At 42.2% G+C, this 22,322-nt stretch overlaps 1 protein-coding gene across 3 annotated transcripts; it reads left to right on the top strand.

The window, feature by feature from the left end:
* The first annotated feature begins 3,339 nt into the window (after nucleotides 1-3,339).
* Nucleotides 3,340-22,322, top strand: GINM1 (glycosylated integral membrane protein 1). 3 transcript variants are annotated; one of them, XM_083829989.1, is made up of 8 exons: nucleotides 3,340-3,496; nucleotides 11,869-11,928; nucleotides 12,121-12,217; nucleotides 15,258-15,409; nucleotides 17,388-17,544; nucleotides 18,306-18,436; nucleotides 19,832-19,995; nucleotides 21,409-22,322. In XM_083829989.1, the coding sequence occupies exons 1-8, from the start codon at nucleotides 3,386-3,388 to the stop codon at nucleotides 21,515-21,517; spliced, it is 981 nt and encodes a 326-aa protein (XP_083686115.1). In that variant the 5' UTR covers nucleotides 3,340-3,385; the 3' UTR covers nucleotides 21,518-22,322. The 3 variants fall into 3 exon arrangements, with proteins under 3 accessions (XP_083686115.1, XP_083686117.1, XP_083686116.1); XM_083829991.1 differs by lacking the exon at nucleotides 3,340-3,496 and adding an exon at nucleotides 3,643-3,958; XM_083829990.1 differs by lacking the exon at nucleotides 3,340-3,496 and adding an exon at nucleotides 4,036-6,145.

The following is a 22,322-nucleotide window of genomic DNA, read 5'->3' as shown; positions in this document are numbered from 1 at the left end:
CCGCTCCTCACAGGACTTGTGTGCCAGGCCCTTCGCCAGCTTCGTAGCCCTGCTCTGGACACAAGCACTGTCACCTCGCAGTTAGGTTATTAGTGGGTTATCAGGTCCGGTGTCTGCCTGGAGCACACTGCTAGGCACGGCTCGTAGTGCCATGGGCAACACCAAAAGAGCAGACGGGCAACCAGAATTTACTCCCTTTTAACTGATGCCGTAGCATGTGCTCGGTCTTACATGATACAGCTGGAATAATTTAATTGCCTTCAAAGTACGGGATCCCATGCAAAGAACTTCGACTTGACCTTGACCTTCCTTATTTCTCATAACAATATCAAACTGTGATATGCTATGTTGAAAATAGAAATTTAATGCAATAATAGAAGTAAATTTCATATTTATTAATATCATAATACTGCTATAATCAATATGCAATATTATCATAAGGCAGTGTATGAACCGATGGCTTCATATTTTCATAATATTGATACACTTCTTCTCAGAAATACTCAGGCATTGGAATGGGTTGCCCAGGGAGGTGGTGGAGTCACAGTCCTTGGGGGTGTTTAAGGTTGGACGTGGTGCTCAGGGACATGGTTTAGTGGGTGACATTGGTGGTAGGAGGATGGTTGGACCAGAGGATCTTGGAGGTCTTTTGCAACCTTAACGATTCTGTGGTTCTATGACTTCAGGCCGCACAATTTTCATCTCTTTCTGGGTCAAGCCCTGGTACTCACTGCACAATGAGTCGATTTGAGTCGGATCTGTTGCAAAACAATTTATTTCCTATTGCTGAATCTGCCAGATTAGTGACCTGAGTTGACAGTGACCTGAGTACAGTAAAAGGGAAGCAGTGAAGGTGGGGGAGCAAAAATGTGCAGTTAGGAGTACAAAGAGATGTGTGTAGGTTGGTAAGAGCAAGATAAGTACCAGCAAAAAATAGCATCAGATCACCATATTATAAAAGAACACCTTAATAAATAGCCAAGCAGGGAATTTACATGGTTTTCTGTTCATCATTATCCTGATGGATAATGGTCCTAGAAACTAAGTGGGCTGGTCCTGGGACCAAATCTGCACTGTAGGATGTTGTATTTGCATCCTTAGTGCGCTAGTTTTCAAAGCTGTTAGTGCTATCTAGCATTTTGCAGTGTTGCAATGTTTTGGTGAGTTTATTCCCAGTCTGCACATCAATCCTGAATTGATTTAAGACTGTTTTTAAACCATCCTGTGTGGCAGTTATTGAAGAAGAAAGCACTATAGCGCGTTTCATTTATTTACTCTGAAACTTTAAGAGGGACTTAAACAGCACATCAGTTTTATGCAAGCCGGTGCTGACTGAAGTTTAACAATTTACTTGCTAGTTTGAGAGCTCATACTTTGGCCTTCAGCAAGAAAGCATACCACTTGCTTAGGCCAGACTATTATATCTCTTTTTAGTCACAAAACAAATGAGAGATGTTCAGATAAAGCCCTCAATAATACGCTTTAACTTTTGGTTACCCCTGAAGTGGTCAGGCAGTTGGACTCAATGTTGTCTGAAGGTCTCTTCCAGCTGAACTTGTGAAATACTGAAGAGAAAAGATGGGATAAAATAAATAACTGCAAAAGTTATTTAGCTATTGGTAGGAATTTTACTATTTACATTATATATTTATACATCCCCTGTGCTCTGAGACTAATGAAAGCTTGGAAAATTTGGGGAAAGAAAGTGAGAAGTTGAAAAATTTTAATGCATTTTTTTTATTTTTAACTAAGTTCCAGGAGAATAAAAAGAAGGGAAGAAAGAGTGAGAGGACTGAAGAAAAGGACGTGCAAAAGACTGGGAGAAAAAGGAAAGAATGAAGGAAACACAAACACAGAAGCAAAATACTACTTAATAGATAATTTACCAAGAAAGTTGCAGAAGGAGACATTCAGAGACATTCAGGAAGGAACAGGTATTCCTGTATTCCATTTCAGTGAGATGCTGAATTCCTTGAGGTGAGCTGATAACCCAGCTTGAACTTTGCTGAATCTATAAATTCGACAGGTCAGCGAGCCTTGTTTCCTTGTACTTTTATATGCTCTGACACCATTAATTTTTATGCCTTTGGTACATTCAGTAAACATTTTAATCATCAACCTAACACACGAAAAACTGGAGTATTGTAGCTTGCTTTTGTGCATCTAGGACTCACCAGCCTTGTGGGGACATAACCTCCAATCTGATTTACGCATGAAGTGCAACGCGTAGTTAGGAATGTACATAACTTAAACTTCCTCCCACCAGCACATGCAAACGACTGCAAGTACTAACAAGAGTCGCATTCTTGTAGCTGCCATCCTGTCCCCAGAGACTCTTACGTGCCCCTTAAGAGACTTGGCAAAATGTCATGCTGGGGAGCTGACATGTAGATTTTTGCCTCATTAGATTGCACAGTGAACAGATCCTTTATCTATTATTTTTTTTTAATTTACTGCACACAATAGATTTACACACACACACACAAAAAGGCAGCTGTAGGACAGGTTTAAGAGAAACTGTGCGATGTTAAAGAGAGACACTGGAAATTAAGACATCTGCTTTTATTCCTCATCCATTAGTGACTTGTACGATTACAGGGAAATCAGTTAATCAATTTTATTTTTTCTAACATCTAAAATCGTACTAACTACTGATAATAAATGTATTTAGTGATGAAATATTTGAGGTTTTCATGTAATACACATTTCACAATACGAAAATTTCCCTTTCCAATGCCTTGTATCTCATGCCGGATGTTTATACCAGTGTGTCACGACTGCAAAGTGCGTATGAAATAACAAGCTTCTGGTTTTTATGCTTTATGTTCACCATCAACTGTGTGAGTCACAGTGCAAGATGTAGTGGGGCTACAGATTCCTTCAACGGGACGTTATTGCTGTATCCCGGCTGTATTAAAACATTACTGGGGTACCTGCTGTTTGCCACCCTTGCCGTTATAAAGTTATTATCAGAAAGCTTTTTGGTTGCCAGTGAGACGCCCTCCCTCTTTCTCGTCGCAAATAAGCCGCTGTACGCCTCCATATACCCAACAAGGACCCGGAGACCCAGTGCGTTCCTCTTCGCCCGTGGGTTTGAGCGCTCGTCAAGTTTCCCTCTCGCCTACCCTGAAGAACTCTTGGATCAAAAATAACAACAACAACAATCACTTCCGAGCCGCGGGAGGCCCCTTCTGAGGGGAGACCTGACCAGAGGGCCGGCTCCGGCCACCTCCCCTCGCCTCATGCCCGGCTCCTGCCACCACCCCTCACCCCATGCCCGGCTCCGGCCGCCTCCCCTCGCCCCACACCGCCCCGTCTCCCCGCCCGCCCCCCGTCCCCGCCCCGCCGGCGGTGTTTCACTTTGTTTTCGTTCCCGGGTCGCAAGATGGAGGCGGCGCGGGGCCGGCCCGGGCTGCTGCTGCCGCCGCTGCTGCTGCTGCTGCCGCCGCTGGCCGCCGCGCTGCTGGGCCCGGCCGCCGCTCCGCAGCTGGGCCAGGTACCGGGCCGGGCCGAGCCGGGCCGGGAGGCTCCGCGGGGCCCTCCGGGGACCGGCGGGGCTGCGGGGGGGCTCGGCTGGGCGGAGGGGGGCTGTGCGCCGCGACCCCTGCCCGCAGGCAGCGCCCCGCCGCCGGGGGATCCCCCCGGGGCGGTAGGGAAGGGCGAGGCTCGCTGACCGTGCCCGCAGTGCGCCCTGCGGGGCTTAAATGGGATTTAATGTGCCCAAAAAACGGCCGGCAGGTCGGGGGGTGGGGTGGTTACTTGTGTGCGGTACGGCGCGGTGTGCCGTGTGCCCGGCCGCGCCGTGACGGCTCGGTGCTACCGGGGGACGCGGTGCATTGGGTCCACTGCTCCTCCTCGTCATGTCTGTGCCCGTGAATTGAACCAGCGAAAGGGTACCGGCATATCGCGGGGCGTCGTGCCATCTGCTTTCCCCTTCCAGAAGCCGTGCTGTGTCTTGGTAAGCTCCGTTTCGAGTTAAATGTGGTGGCTTTTCGAGGAACAGAAGGCTTTTGGTACTGTGCGGAGACGTTCTCAGTGGGAATGAAGTGATGCGCTGTGACAGGGGTGAGCTGTGACCTGGAGAATTACGGAAGAGAGCCAGCTGCTTTTGTGTCTGTGGTTAAGTCGTGGCTAAATATGTTCCTCAAACCCTAGTAATCGTGACCTGCCAGGTGTGAAATCCCAAAGAAGGAAGAGCTCTGTCAGGTTCATAGTCACTTGTCTAGCCAGAGCAAAATTGCTGTCATGCGAGTGAGTTTATTATGGCTTCTTTTCCTCCAGAGTTCCTTCGTTTGAATAAAGCCATTCCAAGGCAGCCTGGCGCAGGCCCTGCGCTGGCACATCCTGCGCTGCAAAGCAGGATTCCTGGGCTGACTTCCTGGTCTCTGCTTCTCCTGGTGAGCCTCTGAAGAGAGATGGGCTTAGCTCTTCAAAATGGGGACCTAGATCTTCAGAGATCTATAAAAGTGTGCCTGTGCTTGAAGTCAGGTGCACGGAAGTACGAGAGGGCAGAGAAAGTTCAGGTACTTCGCAGATCCCCCTCTGAGAAAAGGAGAGCTAAGTGGGATTTGGCAAGCAGAAGCAGCAGAGGGATATAAACCTGCGCTCTTGCTGACCGTCTTCCATCCAGAAACTGTCACACTTTCACACCAAAACTTCAGCCTGGTAGTGTTAAAGCTATTTCCCACAGCGGGCAATTATACGAGACACGGAGGCACATCTGCTCATGCTGTCTTAGGATCTGAAGGCGTGAGTGAGCGTGGCGCAGGGATGCCTGAGCTGGTTACGTGGAAGCCAGCTTGGGGTCAGAAACAGGGTAGGTACGTTTCAGAGTAAAGCCTGATGGAGTAACCGGGGTGTAACGCCTGGCGAGCACAGCCGTGCTGTTTGCTTGTGGGGACAGGTTTGTCCTTTCATGCTGTACTATTCGGGTGGTTTGCCATCAAAGTTTTTGCCAGTTTAGAAACATCTGCACCGTTTCAGCTTTATAGTGGTGTGGTGGTGTAAGTATGTGCAGAAAGCTCTTTCAAGAGTCAAAAAGGGAATGTGCACTTCTATTACTTTTTTTCAGTTTGAGATTTTAAAATATGTATACAAATAAGAACTCGTGTTTCCTTCTGCACTGCTTCTTTTTGTACGTACAGGATCATGTTTGATGTAAAAGGAAGAACACGTCTTGAAAGAGTTTTGAGTAGAAGAGTTGCTCTTGTCTGAGCAGGAGCTGATTTATATTAAGTAGCGTGGTAGGAGAAGAAGGGAACAGGCAGAGCGGGAATTCAGCACTCATGGGCTGGCTTCAGAAGCCACGAGCTTAACAGCTCATGGCATGGGGGCAGAAGGATCTTTCCTCAGGAAGGTTTGGGACTGCAGGTGGTCTTTTAAGCTTTTCTTTGGCTACCGTGACTGTGCACTCCATAATCCCGGGAGTACGCTGGCAGAATACTTCGGATAGCTTCACATTTTGTAGTTCTTGTGCATTGTGTGAAAGTTTACCTCCAAGTTGATGGCCATGATGTTACAAAACCTGTAATGGAAGGATTGAGGAAAGACGTTGGAATTTTGGAATAACGTGTGTGCAATTGCGTTTTGTAAGTCTGAAACACTTCTGTTGAGCTCCGGAATGTGAACGCCCCCATTGTTGTGCAATACTTGTCGTTTCTTAAATAAGCTGTTTTGAAATCTGGGCTTTTTTAAAAAATGTTAGCATGTGTGCTTTAGTTTTGCTTTCTCCTCCTGAAATTTGGACAAGCAAATCTGGATTACAGAGTGATTGATATTAGACATAAGCTTATATAAAAAAGGCATGGAATAATGCAACAAGATAACTGATCTTTGCATTAAAGGACTGTGCTTTTCTGATGCTAGGTCGAGAATTAGATTTTGTGTTCTAGATTATTTTTAACGTGCTGATAAAAACTGGCTAAAAGCACAGTGGGCTGAATGCTGTGATGTTTGTTTACTCCATTTGTCTCTAGATAATTTAGATTTAACTGTTTACTTTTGAAAAGGCTTATTTGCCTACCAGAATTTTTTAGTGCAGTTGCTTGAAAAACATTTTTTTTCAGGCTTTTGTTGACTGTAGGAAACCTCTATGTGGATAGATTGTTTCACAACACAAAAAAGTAATCTTCACTCCATCAGCCATGTGAGTACGGATTCGGTGGGTGTAATGTATTTTAATCAAAGAAACTTTTTAATTGTGACACTCTGAAGTATTTCTTTCCTAGCTTTATCCCAGGTTCTCTATTACCAGCCTGGCACATGTTCTGAGCTTTATACTTAAAAGGCACCACATCATCTTTCCATGTATATTTGATTAAATTAAAGCAGTATGATGCAACTGTGTCCTGATGATGTGAGACTAAGCATTCGCCTTTAAAACTCCTGTTAAAATATTCATAGTGTTAGTTGATATAATAGGGAGAAAGCAAAGGCAATTAGTTCTAGGAACATACGCGGGGCTAAGGCAGGGATAAGCAGTATTATACTATGAATCATTGCAAAGCGAGGACGCTTATTTTTCTGCTTGTTCAGAAAAGTAAAGAAAAGCAAAAGCATCATTGTGTTAGATTTGTTTACTAACAAGGATAGTTCAGCTTTGGTTACTTTAATACTGAATTTCATTGTTATACCCTAAATATTGTCATGCAGTTTAATAACGCCAAACCTCCTTTGAGAAGATTTTGTACCAAAATTTGGTAAAACGTGAGGGGCTAATTATCATCCTGCAAACTTGTCAAGGACTGCACCATGCCTATTTCTTAACTCAGCTATGCCTGACTGCCTGCTCAGATTTTAGTTTTGTCCATTTCTCACCTGTTTGGCAACCTTCCTTCGACTTCACTTGTTCGTGTTGCAGGCAGGCTATCCCAGCTGTGCCTGCGCAGCTGCCGCGAGGGGATGGTCTGTCCGCCGCTCGCCGTGCAGCTGGCCATCTTGCCAGGCGCTGTGCCATCTGCTCCTAGTGCTGCCCGCTCCGCTTCCCTGCCTGCCAGCACAGACAGAGCCTCAAGAGAGAACAGCTGTGCCTGAAGTGGGCTGGCTGCTCCTGGCTCGGTCTGGAGATGGGCTTTGTGGGAGTGATGCGCTTGTGCGGGACTCAGCAGTTACCCTGTGCTGGGGGAAACTGTACAGTGCGCTGCAGCAGGTACCTACCGCCTGCCAGAGGTTTTTTCATGATTCTGTAGTCAGATCTGTTTGAAGCTCCTGCGTGATTAGACCAAACAGCTTTGTCTTGTGCAGCATTTTTCATGAAAGGCTGGGGTTGGGTGAAGCGTTCTCTGTAGATTTGTGTGGCATTGGTGTGGGGAGTCTTTAAGAACTAATGAATATTCCCTTTAAAATTATGTCAGATGCTTTATGTATTCTTTCTGTCATCTTGCTCTTTTGCTACTGCTGTGTTGCCCCACGTAACTCTCCTGGGTTCTGTTGCAGCACTTGGCTGAAGAGAAAGGATTAGAAAATGATCACTACCTGCTCATCGCTGTTGATTCGGATTTACAAAAATTCACTAGTTCACAAAAATCCTGTAGTGTACATTGCCACATTATTATTGCCATAGCCTAGCTTTCCAAGAAGAGAATGACGTGCATTTGTGGTGGAAGTGCTGTCTTCTTTACAGGTCCTGTGGCCATTACCTCTGTAAATATCACTGCTGGAGCACTAAAACAGCGATGAGAAGTCTTAGGAAAACTCAGGAGACACTTCTACATCCTGTAAGGGCATTAAGAACGGGGCAATTTCTAGTGTAAATTGCAGAGTTTTGTGTGAAGGTATTCGGCAGCACAGCGAGGGCTAAGGCGCTGTGAGTGATGGGATGGCTGTCAGTGGTAAGCTGAAAGCACAGCCTGATTCCTGGGGACCCGAATTGCTTTGTCGGGCTGTCCTTCGATTCTGACTCTCAAAGAGCAGCTTTCTCAAGTATTCCAATGAATGTTTTAAATTACAAGACTATCTGAGACTTATATGAACATTTGTGATATTGTTAATACTCAAAAATGTGTTGCAAGTGATACAAACAAGGTTTATACTCATAGTTCAGGCTTCTCCAGAACTCAGAAGAGCAATATTGTGGATTACTGCATAGGGCCCATGTCCTGCACTCAGCAGCTTTGTTATTGCAGGATTGGCTCCATTGTTTTTGATACACAAAATAAATGATGTGGAGTTACTTACTTTTCTTAGTAGCGAGGTGTGTAGCTATAAGGCCTATCTGTAAAGCTGTAAAGTGCCTTTTTTTTGTTTTCCAAGTAGTGAATTGTATTATGCTAACATAATCAAACTCTGTTGAAATTAAAGGATGTTTCATAAGTCCGTGAGTCTTCACGCCTGGAACTGGAAAGACGGTGAGATGGCCCCATCTGGGAGCACTTAGTGACAGGTGGGGGTTGCCTGGTCGGGCAGTTCACCATGGAAGCAGGATACAAGGGCAGTTGGCGGCCCCGCCTGCCTTCCTCTCACCTCAGCAGCCATTAACTACGTACGGCTCTTGAGCACGGACCCTCAGGCAGATGTCAAGGGGCCACCCACTGGGATTGTGTTAACAGGGGGAAGGAAGGCTGTGCACCACACAGACCCTGCTGTGGGTGAGCCCCCTGGCCCACATTTCACTATGTTTGGCAGTCTTGTGGCTCTTGTCCTCATGTAGACTCTGTTATGGGGTGTGTAGGGTCGGGGAGGTGGGCCCCGCTGCGTTTTGGGTGCAGACGGTCAGGAAAGACCAGTAGGAAGCCAGCGGTGAGGAACCGGTCTCTAAGGAAGAATTAAGTGAGCTGGGAGAAATAACATAAAATCAGGAAAACTGTTATTTTCTGTGGGAAGATATTGTGAAGAGTGGTGAGCAAGCTGTTCATAAAGCAAGGAAGCTTCAGGTTAGGCACCAGGAAAACGTTTAATGTTAAAGATAGCTGAGCATTAAAGTAGTTGAGGAGAGTGTGAAAATTTTGGACATCACTGGAGAGCTTTAAGAATAAGTTGAATTAGCGTCCGTCAGGAATGACATTTGGTTGGCTCTTATCTGGAAGAGGTGGTCTTCCTCTGGTCCTGGAGATGTTTCTGTATCAGTTTGTGAACGTTTGGGGCAGGAACAGTTGAAAACTAGTTATTTGTTAGCACCGAAACTTGGACATCTGCTTGAAATGTTTCATACCAAGTCTTGTCAGACTGCTTGGGCAAAACAAGAATACAATGACAGCTCAGGAACAAGTGTTTCTAGCCTGAAAAAATCAGATATGCCACTATGTGTATACAGAATACAGGCAGTCATCAGGAGAAGAAATTGTTGGCTCCAGATGGGAACCGACTGGTGGGCAAAAAGGCAAGAATATGAGTTCTCCGTCGCTTGTGAAGGGTCATGGTGTAACAGCTTTGGCAGAGGGCTGATCGTAGCCCAGAGTTTCGGGGCGGCTTTACAAACCCGTGCCGCTGAGGGGCAGAGGCAGCCCCAGCACAGAGCCTGTCCGGCAGCTCGGGCCTGCGGGGTCAGCAGTCCCGTGCCTCTTCTTGTCCATTTCTTCTTGTCAGAAGAAATGTTCTTCTTTTCAGAAGAAATAGGCAAAAATGTGGAAGTTCTCCTGCCCATTTAATGAGCTGAAATGGCTTGCCGGCTTGGGGTAAAGGAGAGGGAAGGATGATGTGCTGGAGAGCAGAGATTTGCAGCCTTTCTGTGGCAGAGGCCTCTAGGTCAGCTCAGCTGTCGTGTCTGCATGCTAAGATCTACTTTTTGTAAATTTGACAGCATGGGTGTGTACCGCCTAAATATTTTGATTTCTTAAACATGCAATATGCTTTTTGAGTGCAAGCTTTAAGTATATACCGTCACCTGTGACCGTGCTTTTGGATACTAAATCAGCAGAACTGACAGCTGCCTTGAAGAAGATTAATCCTCACACATATTTCACCTGGTGCATATGGTGCTCAGTTGCTGAGCGTATCTACTTTGCCCTATGCCCTTCATTATCAAATACAGCATTTGACTAAAACAAAGAGCAGGGGGATTTTCCTTCTTTTCAGTAGTAGCTATCTACCAGTCATTTCCTTTTTCTAGTAATCTCCGTGAGTCACATCAGTGGCGGTGAAAGAAGATTGCAAAATACTTTCTGGGTAAAGCAGCTCAGATTTAAAGCTCAAAAACTGAAGGACTGTTAAGACTGCTGGGAAGGTCCCTCCTCTGGGCCCTTTGAATTCTATAAGGCAGAAAATACTAGGAAGTCTGAAAGAAGCACAGCTCCAGATGCTCAATAAAGTGCTAAAAGTTTAGGGGATTTTTGTTTTAAATATACAGCATTCTTAAAACATGAGGAAAAAGTGGTTTGAGGAAGTTGCAGGATGACAGAATAGATTACATCCTACTGTTATATCATTAACGTGGTTTACATATTCGTTAATAGACTGCTGGTTTTCTAAGTAAATGGATAAGTTTCATTTAATATGAATAACTTGGATTTGAGTTTTGGAGAAAAGTCAGTATAAACACCCATTTCCTAGGAGGGGCATGGAGAAAGAAATTTTATTTTTGGTCTCAGTGGCCAGAGAATTTTCCTATTGACTTTACAAATGTATCTGAAACATCAATGGCGAGTCATTTCGAACCAAAGGAAACTACTTTATTTTTAAAAAATCTGTACTTATTATTATTTTTTTAATTTAAATCTGTATTGGATTTAAAACCATGCTTGTCATAGGAAGCCAGATTTCTGCTGGTTCGGATTTAGATGTTTTTCAGTTTGTGGTAGTTCTGGCCACCTCAATGTACTGATTAACCCCCACTGTTTTAAGGAAATTTTTATATTGGAGTTGTACTTCAGAAGCTCTCTGCTCACTCTGTTCTGTGCTGTATACGAGTATTTCCTGCCTAAAAATCCCAAACTGAAAGCCATTAACTCATTCTCTCATTTTAAATTTTCATGAGTTGTACTTGCTTTTGAGACACAGCTCAATTTTAGTTGTTTAGTGTGAAATTTAATTAAACACAGTGCTAAAAAAAGGTGCTGAAGGTACAGAGGAGAGTTTTCCAGAGGAAAATTAAACACGGATAGAATCAATTAAGGTTCCCAAAGGGCAAATAGAGAATTTAACATTATTTCTGTGTAGATGACTCAGGAGAGTGCTGTGGGACTCATTATATTTGTCTATGTTCAAGAGAGGTTTGTTTCCAGATGTAGACTTTGTCAGGGGGCACATTTGAGAGATTTGAGGTCCCATCTGCAATAGAGCCCCTGAAATGACAAGGGATAAGATGAGAGGGACCGAATGAGGGAAACAATAAATTACAGCAATTGAGGTTTGAAAGAAGGAAATAAATCCCTATTAGCTGTGGGTTTGGAGGAGTCCTGTGTGGCATTATTTGGGAATGGTAACCAAAGAGAAAAACCAGGATTGCTGTTGATGCTGACAAAAATGAGTGTTCTTTAGTACAGGCTAACATGTATCAAATTATACTTCATCTTGAAGAGTAAGTGAAGTGTTTAATGATCTTTACAGAGACCGAGAATCTCATTTTATCTTGCTTAATCAATTCTGTTTCAGTTAATATGAGAGACTTCTTTTCCATTGTATCCATGCATAACAAGTTCTTCTGAGAATTTTGTTTGATTATTATTATCTCTATTTTAAAAATTATACTTAAAGGGGAAGCAGTCATTTTTTCTCATCAGTACTTTTTATTTTAAAAGAGGAAAAAAAGCCTTACATGGAACAAGTAAACATACTCGTCTTTCTTCTTTTTGCCAGGTAGAAAGCCTGGCAACGTGCTCTGGGACTAGTACGTTGCCATTCTGTCAGGATAGCATGTGAAAGTTGCCTGTGACCTATAGCTGCTTATGTGTTTTCTCATAGAAACTTACATCTCTTTTCACCATTGTTTTCCAGGAAACCATCAGAGTCAATGTTAGGATGTTGAAAAGCAATGGAGAATTTCACAAAGGACAGGTTCGTCAGTTTTTTTCATTTATTCGCTATATAAGTAGAATGATGAATTAATATGCAGTGAAACATGGTCCACATGTGGATGCAAATATATTGTTTTGTCTGACTTCAGTCAGTATTAATTGTGTTCCTCTGGGAACAGAATTGTAGCATAGGGGCAGGACCGCACACTCATTCTGTCTGTTTGTCTTTCAGGTTGTTTTTAATATCACCTATGTTAACGGACAGGTATATCTAAATGATTTTCCTATGAAAAGCGGGGTTGCCCACATAACATGTCAAACAGTAATACGTGAGTATTCTCAATTTTTTTTTCCTGCTGTATTTTGATTCCCTGTTATCTAGTAACCAAACCATACAAAGTCTGCGTGTTCTCATACTCTGCTAACTTCAGCATTGTAGAAGCAAACCATTTCCCAAATTAGGAGAATTTTGCTCCTGACGTGGGTGGAAAAATAATCTCACTACCTTGTTCTCAAGTCACATTCCTTTGCTTAAATGTAAAGGGTTTCATTTGAAATTGAGACTGCCTCTCTTTTCAGAAGAGTGTTTTGCACTACAAGCTAGACAATGTAAACAGAAGGATGCAACTCCACCCTGCTAATGGCTGTGTCCCCAGGCTGGTTGGCATATATCCAAAAAGGGATTTAATAGCAAAAATATGAATTAGTGTTGGGAAGATCTTTTAATTATCTCATGTCTGACTTTAGTGGACAAAGAAGTTTCTCCTGGATAGGATATTATAGCACAAATTACTGCAGTTTTGCTAGTGTCCTGTAGTGGTTAAGGACTTCAGATAATCTTGAAACTGCTATTTTTAACACTGATTCAATTCTATACCTTTTGTAAAAGATCAGAAAGCACTGTGATTTTTGAGATACACAGAGCATACTATATAATTAATTAAGCAAGAGCAATTAAACTACTTGATTTAAGCTTCTGTTGTATTCAGAATGATCTCTTGATGGATCAGGTGCAGCAGTCTCTAGCTTGGTTTCTAAGGTCATCCTCCCTTTACATTCCGATGTTTAGTTAGAGGGTACTAATGCTTTTCTAAATTGCTTCTCTGAGCCATGACCTTGTCTCTTGAACCCTTCCTTCCCAAATATCATCAATTATTAATTTGACGCTATTTCTTTTCTGAAGTGGGAGAGCAGTAATTCACTTGTCTGTTTGGGGGATAGATATATTCCTATTGCTTCTGTGTTTTCTGTCCTAGGACAGAAAAACACGGCAACATGTCGTTTACCTGCAAGATAACTGACCCCAAAAAACCAGTTAGGATTTTATGGACTAATTCTGAGAGACTCCGAACACCCTACTGTAGTAGTTCCTGTTAATTTCTCAAACCATAGTTGTATAGCTTGCAGTGGCTACAATTACGAATGTGAATCTGAAACAATGAGAAAATTGCTGATTTGACCTGGGAGCTAGGAACCTGGAATTGTTCACCTCCATGTTTGGCTCTGGTCCTCAACACAGTGCTTCTCCTGTCTGTTACCTGTAAAATGACAGTTATACTATTTACTAACTAAATTATCAATGACAGATTCAGGTAATGTTTGTAAAAGGTTGAAGGAATTTTGAGATACTCGTTAACCTGTTAACAGAGTAGAAAAAATGCTCCTTATTAGCTGTATATAATATCAAAATTGAGCCAAACATTCATGCCCTTGAACAGTAGAGACCAAGTCTCCTGAATAGTATTCTTTTGGTGTTTTTGTTATGTTGTGCCTGGCACCAATGTCCCCACCTCAAGTTCCGACAGAGTCAAGTTTAGATGGGTGAGCATCTTCAGCTCCTATTGCTTGTAGTGGGGATTGAGCAGCCCTACACAGACAGGAAAGGTTGAACACAGGGAGCCTCAGCTGCTTGGGATATTTATGGCTTTGCTCCTTTAATGCCTGCTTGCTGCTACAAATCAGAAAACACTCAGCAAACAGGTTAATGCTCTAGCTTACACCTATTGGGAATAGCCCCACTTTTTTTCCTTCTGCCACTTATTTTTAATTGTAAGATATTCCTAATTGGTTCCAAAATGCCTTTTTCTATGTTTACAAAATCTAAATAGCTTTATGAGGAAAGGGGTCACAGCATAAAACAAATGAGCACATGGAGTTGTTCCTGCATAATGAAGGGCGCTAGCCAAGCGTTCCCCCTGGGTGCCTTGTAAGCTAGCGCTGCAGGTGACACGTAGCACTTGTGGCTTAGACACAGGGGCCATCTGAGTCTCAGTTCACCTGAAGGAGAGGCATGGTACCTGGGAGAAGGATATTAAGCTCATGGAGAAACACAGAGGGTAGGAAGGCAGTTCTCTGTGTACGAGTGGAGTGTTAGGTTGTTGAACAGCAGAAGGCTTTTCAGTAGGAAGAGAGTTTGAGGTGTCACAGTCCCACGTGAAAATGGTGGGGAGTGAGGGAGGTGCAGAAAAATACGCATGAGGGAGCCAACACTTGTCTAGCATAAGCTGTGTGTGTGGAAAAGAGCTGAAGTGCTGGAACCCAGGAACAACAGGTCTCTGGCAGCCACTTGAAGGAAAGGGTGATGCAAGTCACGCAAATATTCCAAGCAGGATGATTTTGGAGAGCATATTTATTTCAGTGTTGAGAGGAAGAATGTTATATGAATCGAGATGTTTATGCAGGGGGCTGTCTGGACTGTGGCATTACTCTTATGAACTCCTTTGGACAACTGAAATAAGAATGCAGTAATAGTAGAGCCAAAGGGTGCAGCTTAGGGTGCTTAGATGCAAACCTCAAAGGCCACATTGTTTGCAAGCTCCCCTCACTTCGGGGATCGTACAGTGCTGCTGTTGTCTGCTGTGTGTATCATGAGACTGCTCTGAGTTTGATTTGGTGATCTACTGCTAAAAACCTTGGCATCTGTTTTCCAGATTACAACTGCTTATAGTAGCAGTTACTGGAATTGTAAAGGACACCAGCCTAGTATAGGCTTTGATACAGTCGCTAAGACATCTCTGGTTTAGCATAGAATAGAATAGTTCAGTTGGAAGGGACGTACAAAGATCATCAAATCCAACTGCATTTGATTCATTTAAAACATTTGAAGCACTTGCAAAATAAAATGGTGAATTCCCAGCCCCAGCTCTAAAAAACTGAAATGAAAGGGAACGTATTTCCTTGCTAGCTATTTCTTCATTAAAACCCAGCTCTAGTGGCCCTCTGTAGTTGTAATGACTTTCCCATTGAGATGCTACCTGTGCAAAGGCACATGTACTCTATGTTAGAGTTGCATCTGTTTGCCCCTTGGAGAGTTGTGCTTTCTGGTTGGGTTGGTTTCTCTTTGAAAACCGTGACATTCTGTCATAACAGTGGAGAATGGAAGCTTGGATAACCTACCAGATCAGCAGCGCCTGGGAACTGTCAGCGTTCGCATCATGGTCCACGAGTGGCCTTTGGCATCCAGTTCTGACTTGCAGCTGATTGTCATTCAGGAAGAAGTGACAGAAATTGATGGAAGACAGGTAAATAAAAATAATACAAAAAAACAACAACACTTTGCTTGTTTTGAATTTAGGAGAGGCAAATATTAACCAAGAATTAAAAGGTTTACATGTAGCTAGCACAGTACTGAGGAAGATGATACCAACCTGTGTAGTAGCAGAGGTGTTTCTTGAGGAGAACTCAAGTTTTAATGCTTCTGTTCTTATTTTAGTAGCTAAAACTTGGATGATTTTCCATTAAGGTTGTCAGAATATCATTAACTGTCACATGCTTTTTCAAAATGTGCATTTACGCAAGGAAAGTCAAACTCACAAGCAATAATTCATTTTCAAAGTAATGTACAAAATTAATAAAAGGGGAATATGTTCATTCTGAGTTCTGAGTTTTTCTCCATTATTTATCCCAAGCTAACAAAGCATTTCAATCATGTGGCTTGCAGCAGCAACAAATTAAGCAGGTGGGCTTGTTGTGAAGGGCCATCGGAGGGCTTAGCCTTAGGCTACTGTGTATGTGATCTAATTAATTGATTTGAATAAAAAACTTGATGTTGAACATGGGTTTTGAGATGAACAGAAAAAAAAAACACATATATAGCTAACTGATTTGCACAAATACTGGTGAATGTGAGGGGCTACAATTGCAGCTGAGCTTGAAATGTACAGAGCCAAGTTCTCAAAATCACTTATAAGCTGTAGTTATTTTTCTAACTAGGAAGGTTCTGGATAGAAGAAAAGCTGCTGTCTTATATTCCGCTGCATTTTTTTATAGGAGGAGGATGATAATAACAATGATTTTTAATTAATTGCATACCCAGCATGTAGTACTTTTCACAGATCTGCATCATGCCAAAATTTTACTCTGTTAATGAAAATGATGATCCCACTGAGAAGGCTTTGTTTTGTTTTTTTAATGAGGTTCTTATCCCACTGTTAGTTGGCTAATATGTTTTGTTTTGGTTCAGCTGTTACACAGTAGCGGTGCTGTATTTCAGATCTCAAACTGGATATCAAAATGCATATCAGGTTTGCACAGGCACCTGGTGAGAATGACCAGAAAGCTCATGCTGTTTTCTTCCTTTAAGTCAGAAGCTTTCCATCTTTCTCATTAGTTATGAGCTGACAGTAACAATCATCTTTTTCATCGCATTGTTCTGCACCTTAGAAGCAAAAGGAGACAGTTGGCCCCTATGGCTCTGAAAACACAAGTGAAACTGTATCGTAACCCACATTCCTTTCTTGCAGAAATGTATCTCTGCTGCAGTTATTGTTGTAGTCACACACTCTGGATTTCTGTCAGTTCCTGGCCTTACACTGCAGTTACCGGTGCTAGCAGTAATTATGCTGAGTGTCTTCTATATAAATGAGGCCCGCAGTGATTGTTAAATGAAGTAGGTCCAGTGCAGTGCTGGAGGAGGAGGAAAACTATTCTGTTCTACATCAATGTGCAGTAGAACTGAATATGTGAATAAACAGTTACTCTACACTGCATTGTTGCCTGCCCTGAATAATACAAGTTCCAGGAAAAGGAGTGTAAGTTTAAGGTAAAAGAATAAAAGCAGCAATGAGTGATCTCAGTGGGATTTTTTCACTTGTATGAAAAAAAGCAACATGACTGCAAAAGCAGAAGTGTCAGTCTTGTCTCAGCAGCACACTAAATGTTTGCATGTGTCCTTTTACTACATATATCAGTTTTCTGTGCTTTCAAATGCCTCCCTGACAAGAAGAGCTATGTAAGACTTGGTTGAAAGCCCATGGCTTGACTGCCACGTTTCTGCAGGGAGAGGGAGACCCAGTCTGTTTAGCCTACGTTTTAATGTGGCATAGGCTGTAGAAACGTGTTAAGTAAAAACAAAGAATGCTGATTCATGTTACAGCATCTGTATGTCTAAATCGTAATGGCTTGGAGTTTTCTGTCACATATTGGTTTTCTTTGCCAGCCTACTTCATCCTTACTTTAAACTCAGTAAATTTAAACTCTGTATGTTTGCCTCTCTTGCAGGTTCAGCAGGAAGAAGTAACAGAAATAGATATTTTAGTGAAGGACCTGAGAGTACTTAGACATTCAAACTACACTGTCCCGTTGAAAGAAAGCATGCTGTATTCCATCCCAAGGGACAACGACATGCTATTTACACTTCCCAACCTCTCAGGAAAAGGTATCTCTCTTAGCTGTTACGTAATATTTTTAACCATAGTTAACATACTGCTTTACAGGGGCAAAAGAACAACATTATTCCCGTGTTTTGCATAGTAAAATAGTTTCTGGATTAACAGGGAAGTGTTTTTTACACCTAAATTCCACTCTTCTACACTCTGGTTATTTCTTTTGTTTTGTTTTTAAATCTGTTCTCCTCTGAATTACTTGGTGCTTGTAAACCTGCAACCCAGACATTCACATGAATTAATTTATCTCTGTGCTGTTATGGAAATTTCTGTAAAGCTCCCCCTTTTTCCTGAGACTGAAGGAGAAAATTGCAAAGGAAATACCTGTCTGGGTCACTTCCAAACCAGAGAATAGTTTAGTTAAGTTATTAAATGTGAATAACTTTAAAGCAAGAGAAGTTACTGGATACCTTAATCTTATTTTGGCTTAGTTTAGTCAAAAACTCAAGGATTTCATAGGAGATGAATATTTTTGTCTAGTTCATTACTTTTTAAACCTGGTGACAGCTGAAATTTTGCAGCTAAGGGCACATCTAAAGGCTGCGTTGTAACACTGCTGCTTCTTACCAAGTTCACTGCTAAAGTTTTTAAAAAAACAGTTTTTTTTTTTTAAAAAAAAAAGGTCCTTCTGTGATCTTCCTGTAAACTTAGGATAGTTGTACCATAAAGATAGAAATGCAGCATGTCTTTGCTTTCTTGATTAGAGTCAAATTAAAAAATAATCCTCCCACTAAATCTGCCTTTTCTTCTTTAGATATTCAAGATCCACTGCAAACCACCAGTCAGTACCTCATCCGGCAAGCAGAAACTACAGTGGATGAAGAGACGTTACCTGGCAAGTTACCAGAGACCCCTCTTAGGATAGAACCGCCATCTTCTTACAAGGTAGGTTTCTTGTGGTGGTGGTGGTATAATTCTAGCAACATAGCATGGATAAAGCAGACTTAATGAGTATTACAGTTTTAGGGAACAGTCTTCCTTCGCTGTTTTTAGTATTGTCTTCAGAAACATGTACAAATACTAGGTTTTCCTCCTCCTTGGATATTTACAGAACAAACCAAACCACAGCATTGTAAGGATTCAGATAGGGGGGTTTTCCTTTGCGTAAAGGCCAACCAAAACATCCGTTTAAAGATATTAAGAAGGTGTGTAACATTCCTAGACCTTTGTCTTTGGTCCTCTATTTTTCATTTGAAAAAAAGCAACATGGCATATAATAACAGATTTATCAAGTAAAGAATTGCCATTCCTACTTAGCCTAGTAGGTGACTTCTCTGACGACTGTTTCGCTGCTTTGTAGTTGTTGAAGAACAGGATTTTCGGTTGTGTGAGGTGTCTAACACTAACTGATTTCCACAGAAGTCTAAGAAATCCCCACAGCCAAACACTAAGAACAATAGACTGTTACAGACATATTCTAGGAAACTTTAAAAACCAAGAAGAAAAACAAAACAAAACCATTTCTAAATTACCCCTTAGCAGTGACAAAATGTGTTTTTTTACTGCAGTTGAAATCAAATAAGTGTCTAAATCCTGAAACGTTGTGACCTCACAGATATGTCATGAAAGTAGATTGTGATATCTACGTTATATGAGACTATTTATAATGATTTTGACTCTTGTTGAGCTTTAAGTGACTTTTTTTTAAAAAATATTTTTCTTCTGGCATTGCTTAGAGGCAAGTGCTGGCCACTCTGGGAGATGAGCCATGGGTCTCACCCCTAAGAAACACGGTAGCAGCTTGAGAAATTTCAGTTCCAGATTAGGTAGAGGTGGGCTCCACACCCTCCTTTGTGGCTGAAAGAAACACATTACAGCATGCTGATTAAAGAGGATGGCAAAAATAGTATGCTGAAAGTTACCTGCTACCCCTCTCGTGGGCTTCAGTAACTCTTTGCCTGCTGCATATAGTTATGTAATCACAGCTACCCTAAGCCTAGGCCAAAATAACCCATCCTTCACCTCCTCTGTTCAAGTGTCCCTTTATTTTCCCTTTCCTTTGAGGGGACTCTTTCCAGGATGAGTCACTTCCTCAAAAATAAAACCTCCAAATAGAATAATTCAGTTGGAAGGTTCCAAACTTTGTAAAAGAAAGAGGTTTGAGTCACCAATCAACTCCATCCTCCTTTTACATATACTGAAGCATATTTATTTATTTATCTATCTATCTGTTTATTTAAGTAGAATTATCACCATGTAATGTGATGCAGGAGTAGCCACAAAAACTGCACCTGCTATATTTTGCAACCCGTCTTTTTCTATCTACCCGTTTGGTTGTAGGTGATGTGCCAGTGGGTGGAGGACTTGAGAAAATGGCTCTGCAGATTCTGGTTTCGATCTTTACCCATCTTCTTTAATTTGATGGAAGTCGTTGTGGTTGGAGTCGTGGGAGCAGCTCTCATTCTGAAAGTCTTAAAGGTGATTTTCCCTTCCTGTGAAAACAAGTAAGTAACTTCTGCAATTTTTTTTCTCTGATGAAGACAAAGCACTACTAAAAAAATTTTTTAAGTTAGAAACAGCCTTATTCTTTAGGAATACTGCGGCAACAATTGACTAAGAAGGCTGCCAGTAACTTTCCATTCCAAGCGGCCTTTTGATGCATACACATTTCAGAGGAACATGGGCAAATCTTTCATTGGAAATGTCTTAGGCTTGGTTGTCATAATGCCAATTTTTTGTCAAGTTTTCTAAGGACTACATTTTGAGACACCGTTAACATAGCTTCAAGAGAGGAAGGTAGAAGCTAGAGCTAAGCCATTCCAACAGTCCTAAATCTGACATACTGTCTAGTGTTACGGTCATTACTGTAGCTATGAAAGGCCTCAAATTTGGCTTTTCAGATTTCTCCAAGTAGTATCTGTCTGTATAGGCAGCTTACAAACCCTCGGAAGTGGCGTTATCGTTCGTGGCAAAAGGTTATGAGTCAGGCTGGTCGTCTGTGAATGGCTTTATTCACTCAGCTGGGATGTTACCAGCTACACAAGTATTTTTCAGAGAAGCAAGTTTCCCAAACAAGGCATGGAAAGATAAAATGGTAACTGTAGCTGAGAATCAGTATAGGTTTAGTGCTGGAATGGGCAAGCACGAACATTTTTAAGCAACCCAAGTCAATTCAGCAAGCCCTAATCCTTGGAACCATATGTTCTTTCAGGAGAAATGACTGACAGCAAAGCATGCTTCCTCACTCCGAGCAAGCACAGCTGATACTCTCAAATAATACTGACCAGCTGTGCTTCTGAAAGGCCCTGAGCGTGGTTAATTTATATATCCACCAAGGGATAAAAATGGTCTCCGTACTTCTGACAGTGCTAGGAAAATGGAGGGTTGGCAAGTTGGGGAAGCGGGAAACTGCAGTGACAACAGATATCCTGCTTCCTCGTGACACTTCACAAAGCATGCCACCAGGTTAGAGTACTTCCTGTAACTAACCTGTTAGAGGTAGAAAAAGCGAAGAAAGTTTGTACCACAGCAGTAAATAGCTTAATACTGCAACGTGTGAGGCTTTGAACTAAGCAGAACTAGAAAATAAAGTTCTAACCAACATGATCTGTTCAGCCCAGTGCCTGACAGTCTAGCCATGGCAGAGGAAGTAGAGAAGAGAGGAAGCAGCGCGCAGTACTTTCTTCTTCAGCTGGAGCACATGCAGGTTGTGCATGGCTTGTCAGAGCAGTCCAAGAAGCTGAAAAGCTGGGCAGTTTTAGGCTACTTTGAAACTGATCTGAGAGCCTTCCCTGCTGATAGTTCAGACGCACAAACTGGGTCACGGGACCCCTCTGAAACAAGAGCTAGTTCTAATTTTTAGAACGCAGAATTATTTTGTATACTATTTTCTAATGCCAGGTAATCTTACCTTTCAGAGGCATCCTTCTGCTGGATCAAGTCAGCTTTGTACCTGTGATAACCATCAGCTCGCCTTCGGATGTTCCAGACAGGAAAAGCAATTTAGATGAGAAAGCATGTACTTAATGCTTTGTTGACTTTGAAGTTTGTTTTGTTTTGTTTTAATTAATGAATTTTTAGTTGACTTGAAATTTGGCACTTGATCTTAATCCCTTCTTTCCTACAAAGAAAACTTAAGTCAGTTGATTATTTGGTAAAGGGACACAGGCTGAGGCCCAAAGCTGATTTCCCTGTGCCTCTCCATAAACGTACAGCCTTTTTCAGAAGCTTCAAAATAAAACAGCTTTCTACCCTGAGGGTTACCATTGGTTTTAACTTCTGTGAAGTCACTTCTCGCGGCTCAAGTCAGGATGCTGGCTGCCTTCACACCCCTAGATCAACCAGTTCAGCTGTCCTCAGTAGTGAGATGATGAAATTCAGGGTGTCCTGAAGTCCCCAGATAGCGTTTTTCAGAAAAGGACAGAGGAGTATCACAAACATGACACGTGCCTGCAAGCTGAAACAAAGCTGCCCAACCTGGGTTCGTATCTCATAGGGTTGAGCATGCCTTGCAAGGGAAGTATCACTACCAAGCGTTTGTGTTGCTCAAGTACTTTGACATATATGCAAAACAAAGCTCAAAAAGGCAGATTTGTATTTCAAGCACTTTATACTTTTATGGCCCCTTATGCTCATAAAAATCGTTAGCACTTGTAAACTTGTAACGTGGCTTGTTCACAACGTGCTTTTTGTATTAGTGACAGCAGTACTACGTGACATCTCAACACCCCCCCCAAAAATGTACAAAAGTACTGGCTTACTAAGTAGGCTCAGTCTTCCCATACTGATTTGTACTGTTAACATTTTTCAAATAAACATTTAAATTGTTTAT

The sequence above is a fragment of the Anser anser genome (assembly GCF_964211835.1).
Source record: "Anser anser genome assembly, chromosome: 3".
In the NCBI taxonomy this organism is placed as follows: Eukaryota; Metazoa; Chordata; class Aves; order Anseriformes; family Anatidae; genus Anser; species Anser anser.
Note: the sequence above shows the minus strand (reverse complement) of the source record. Positions and strands in the feature narration are given on the sequence as shown.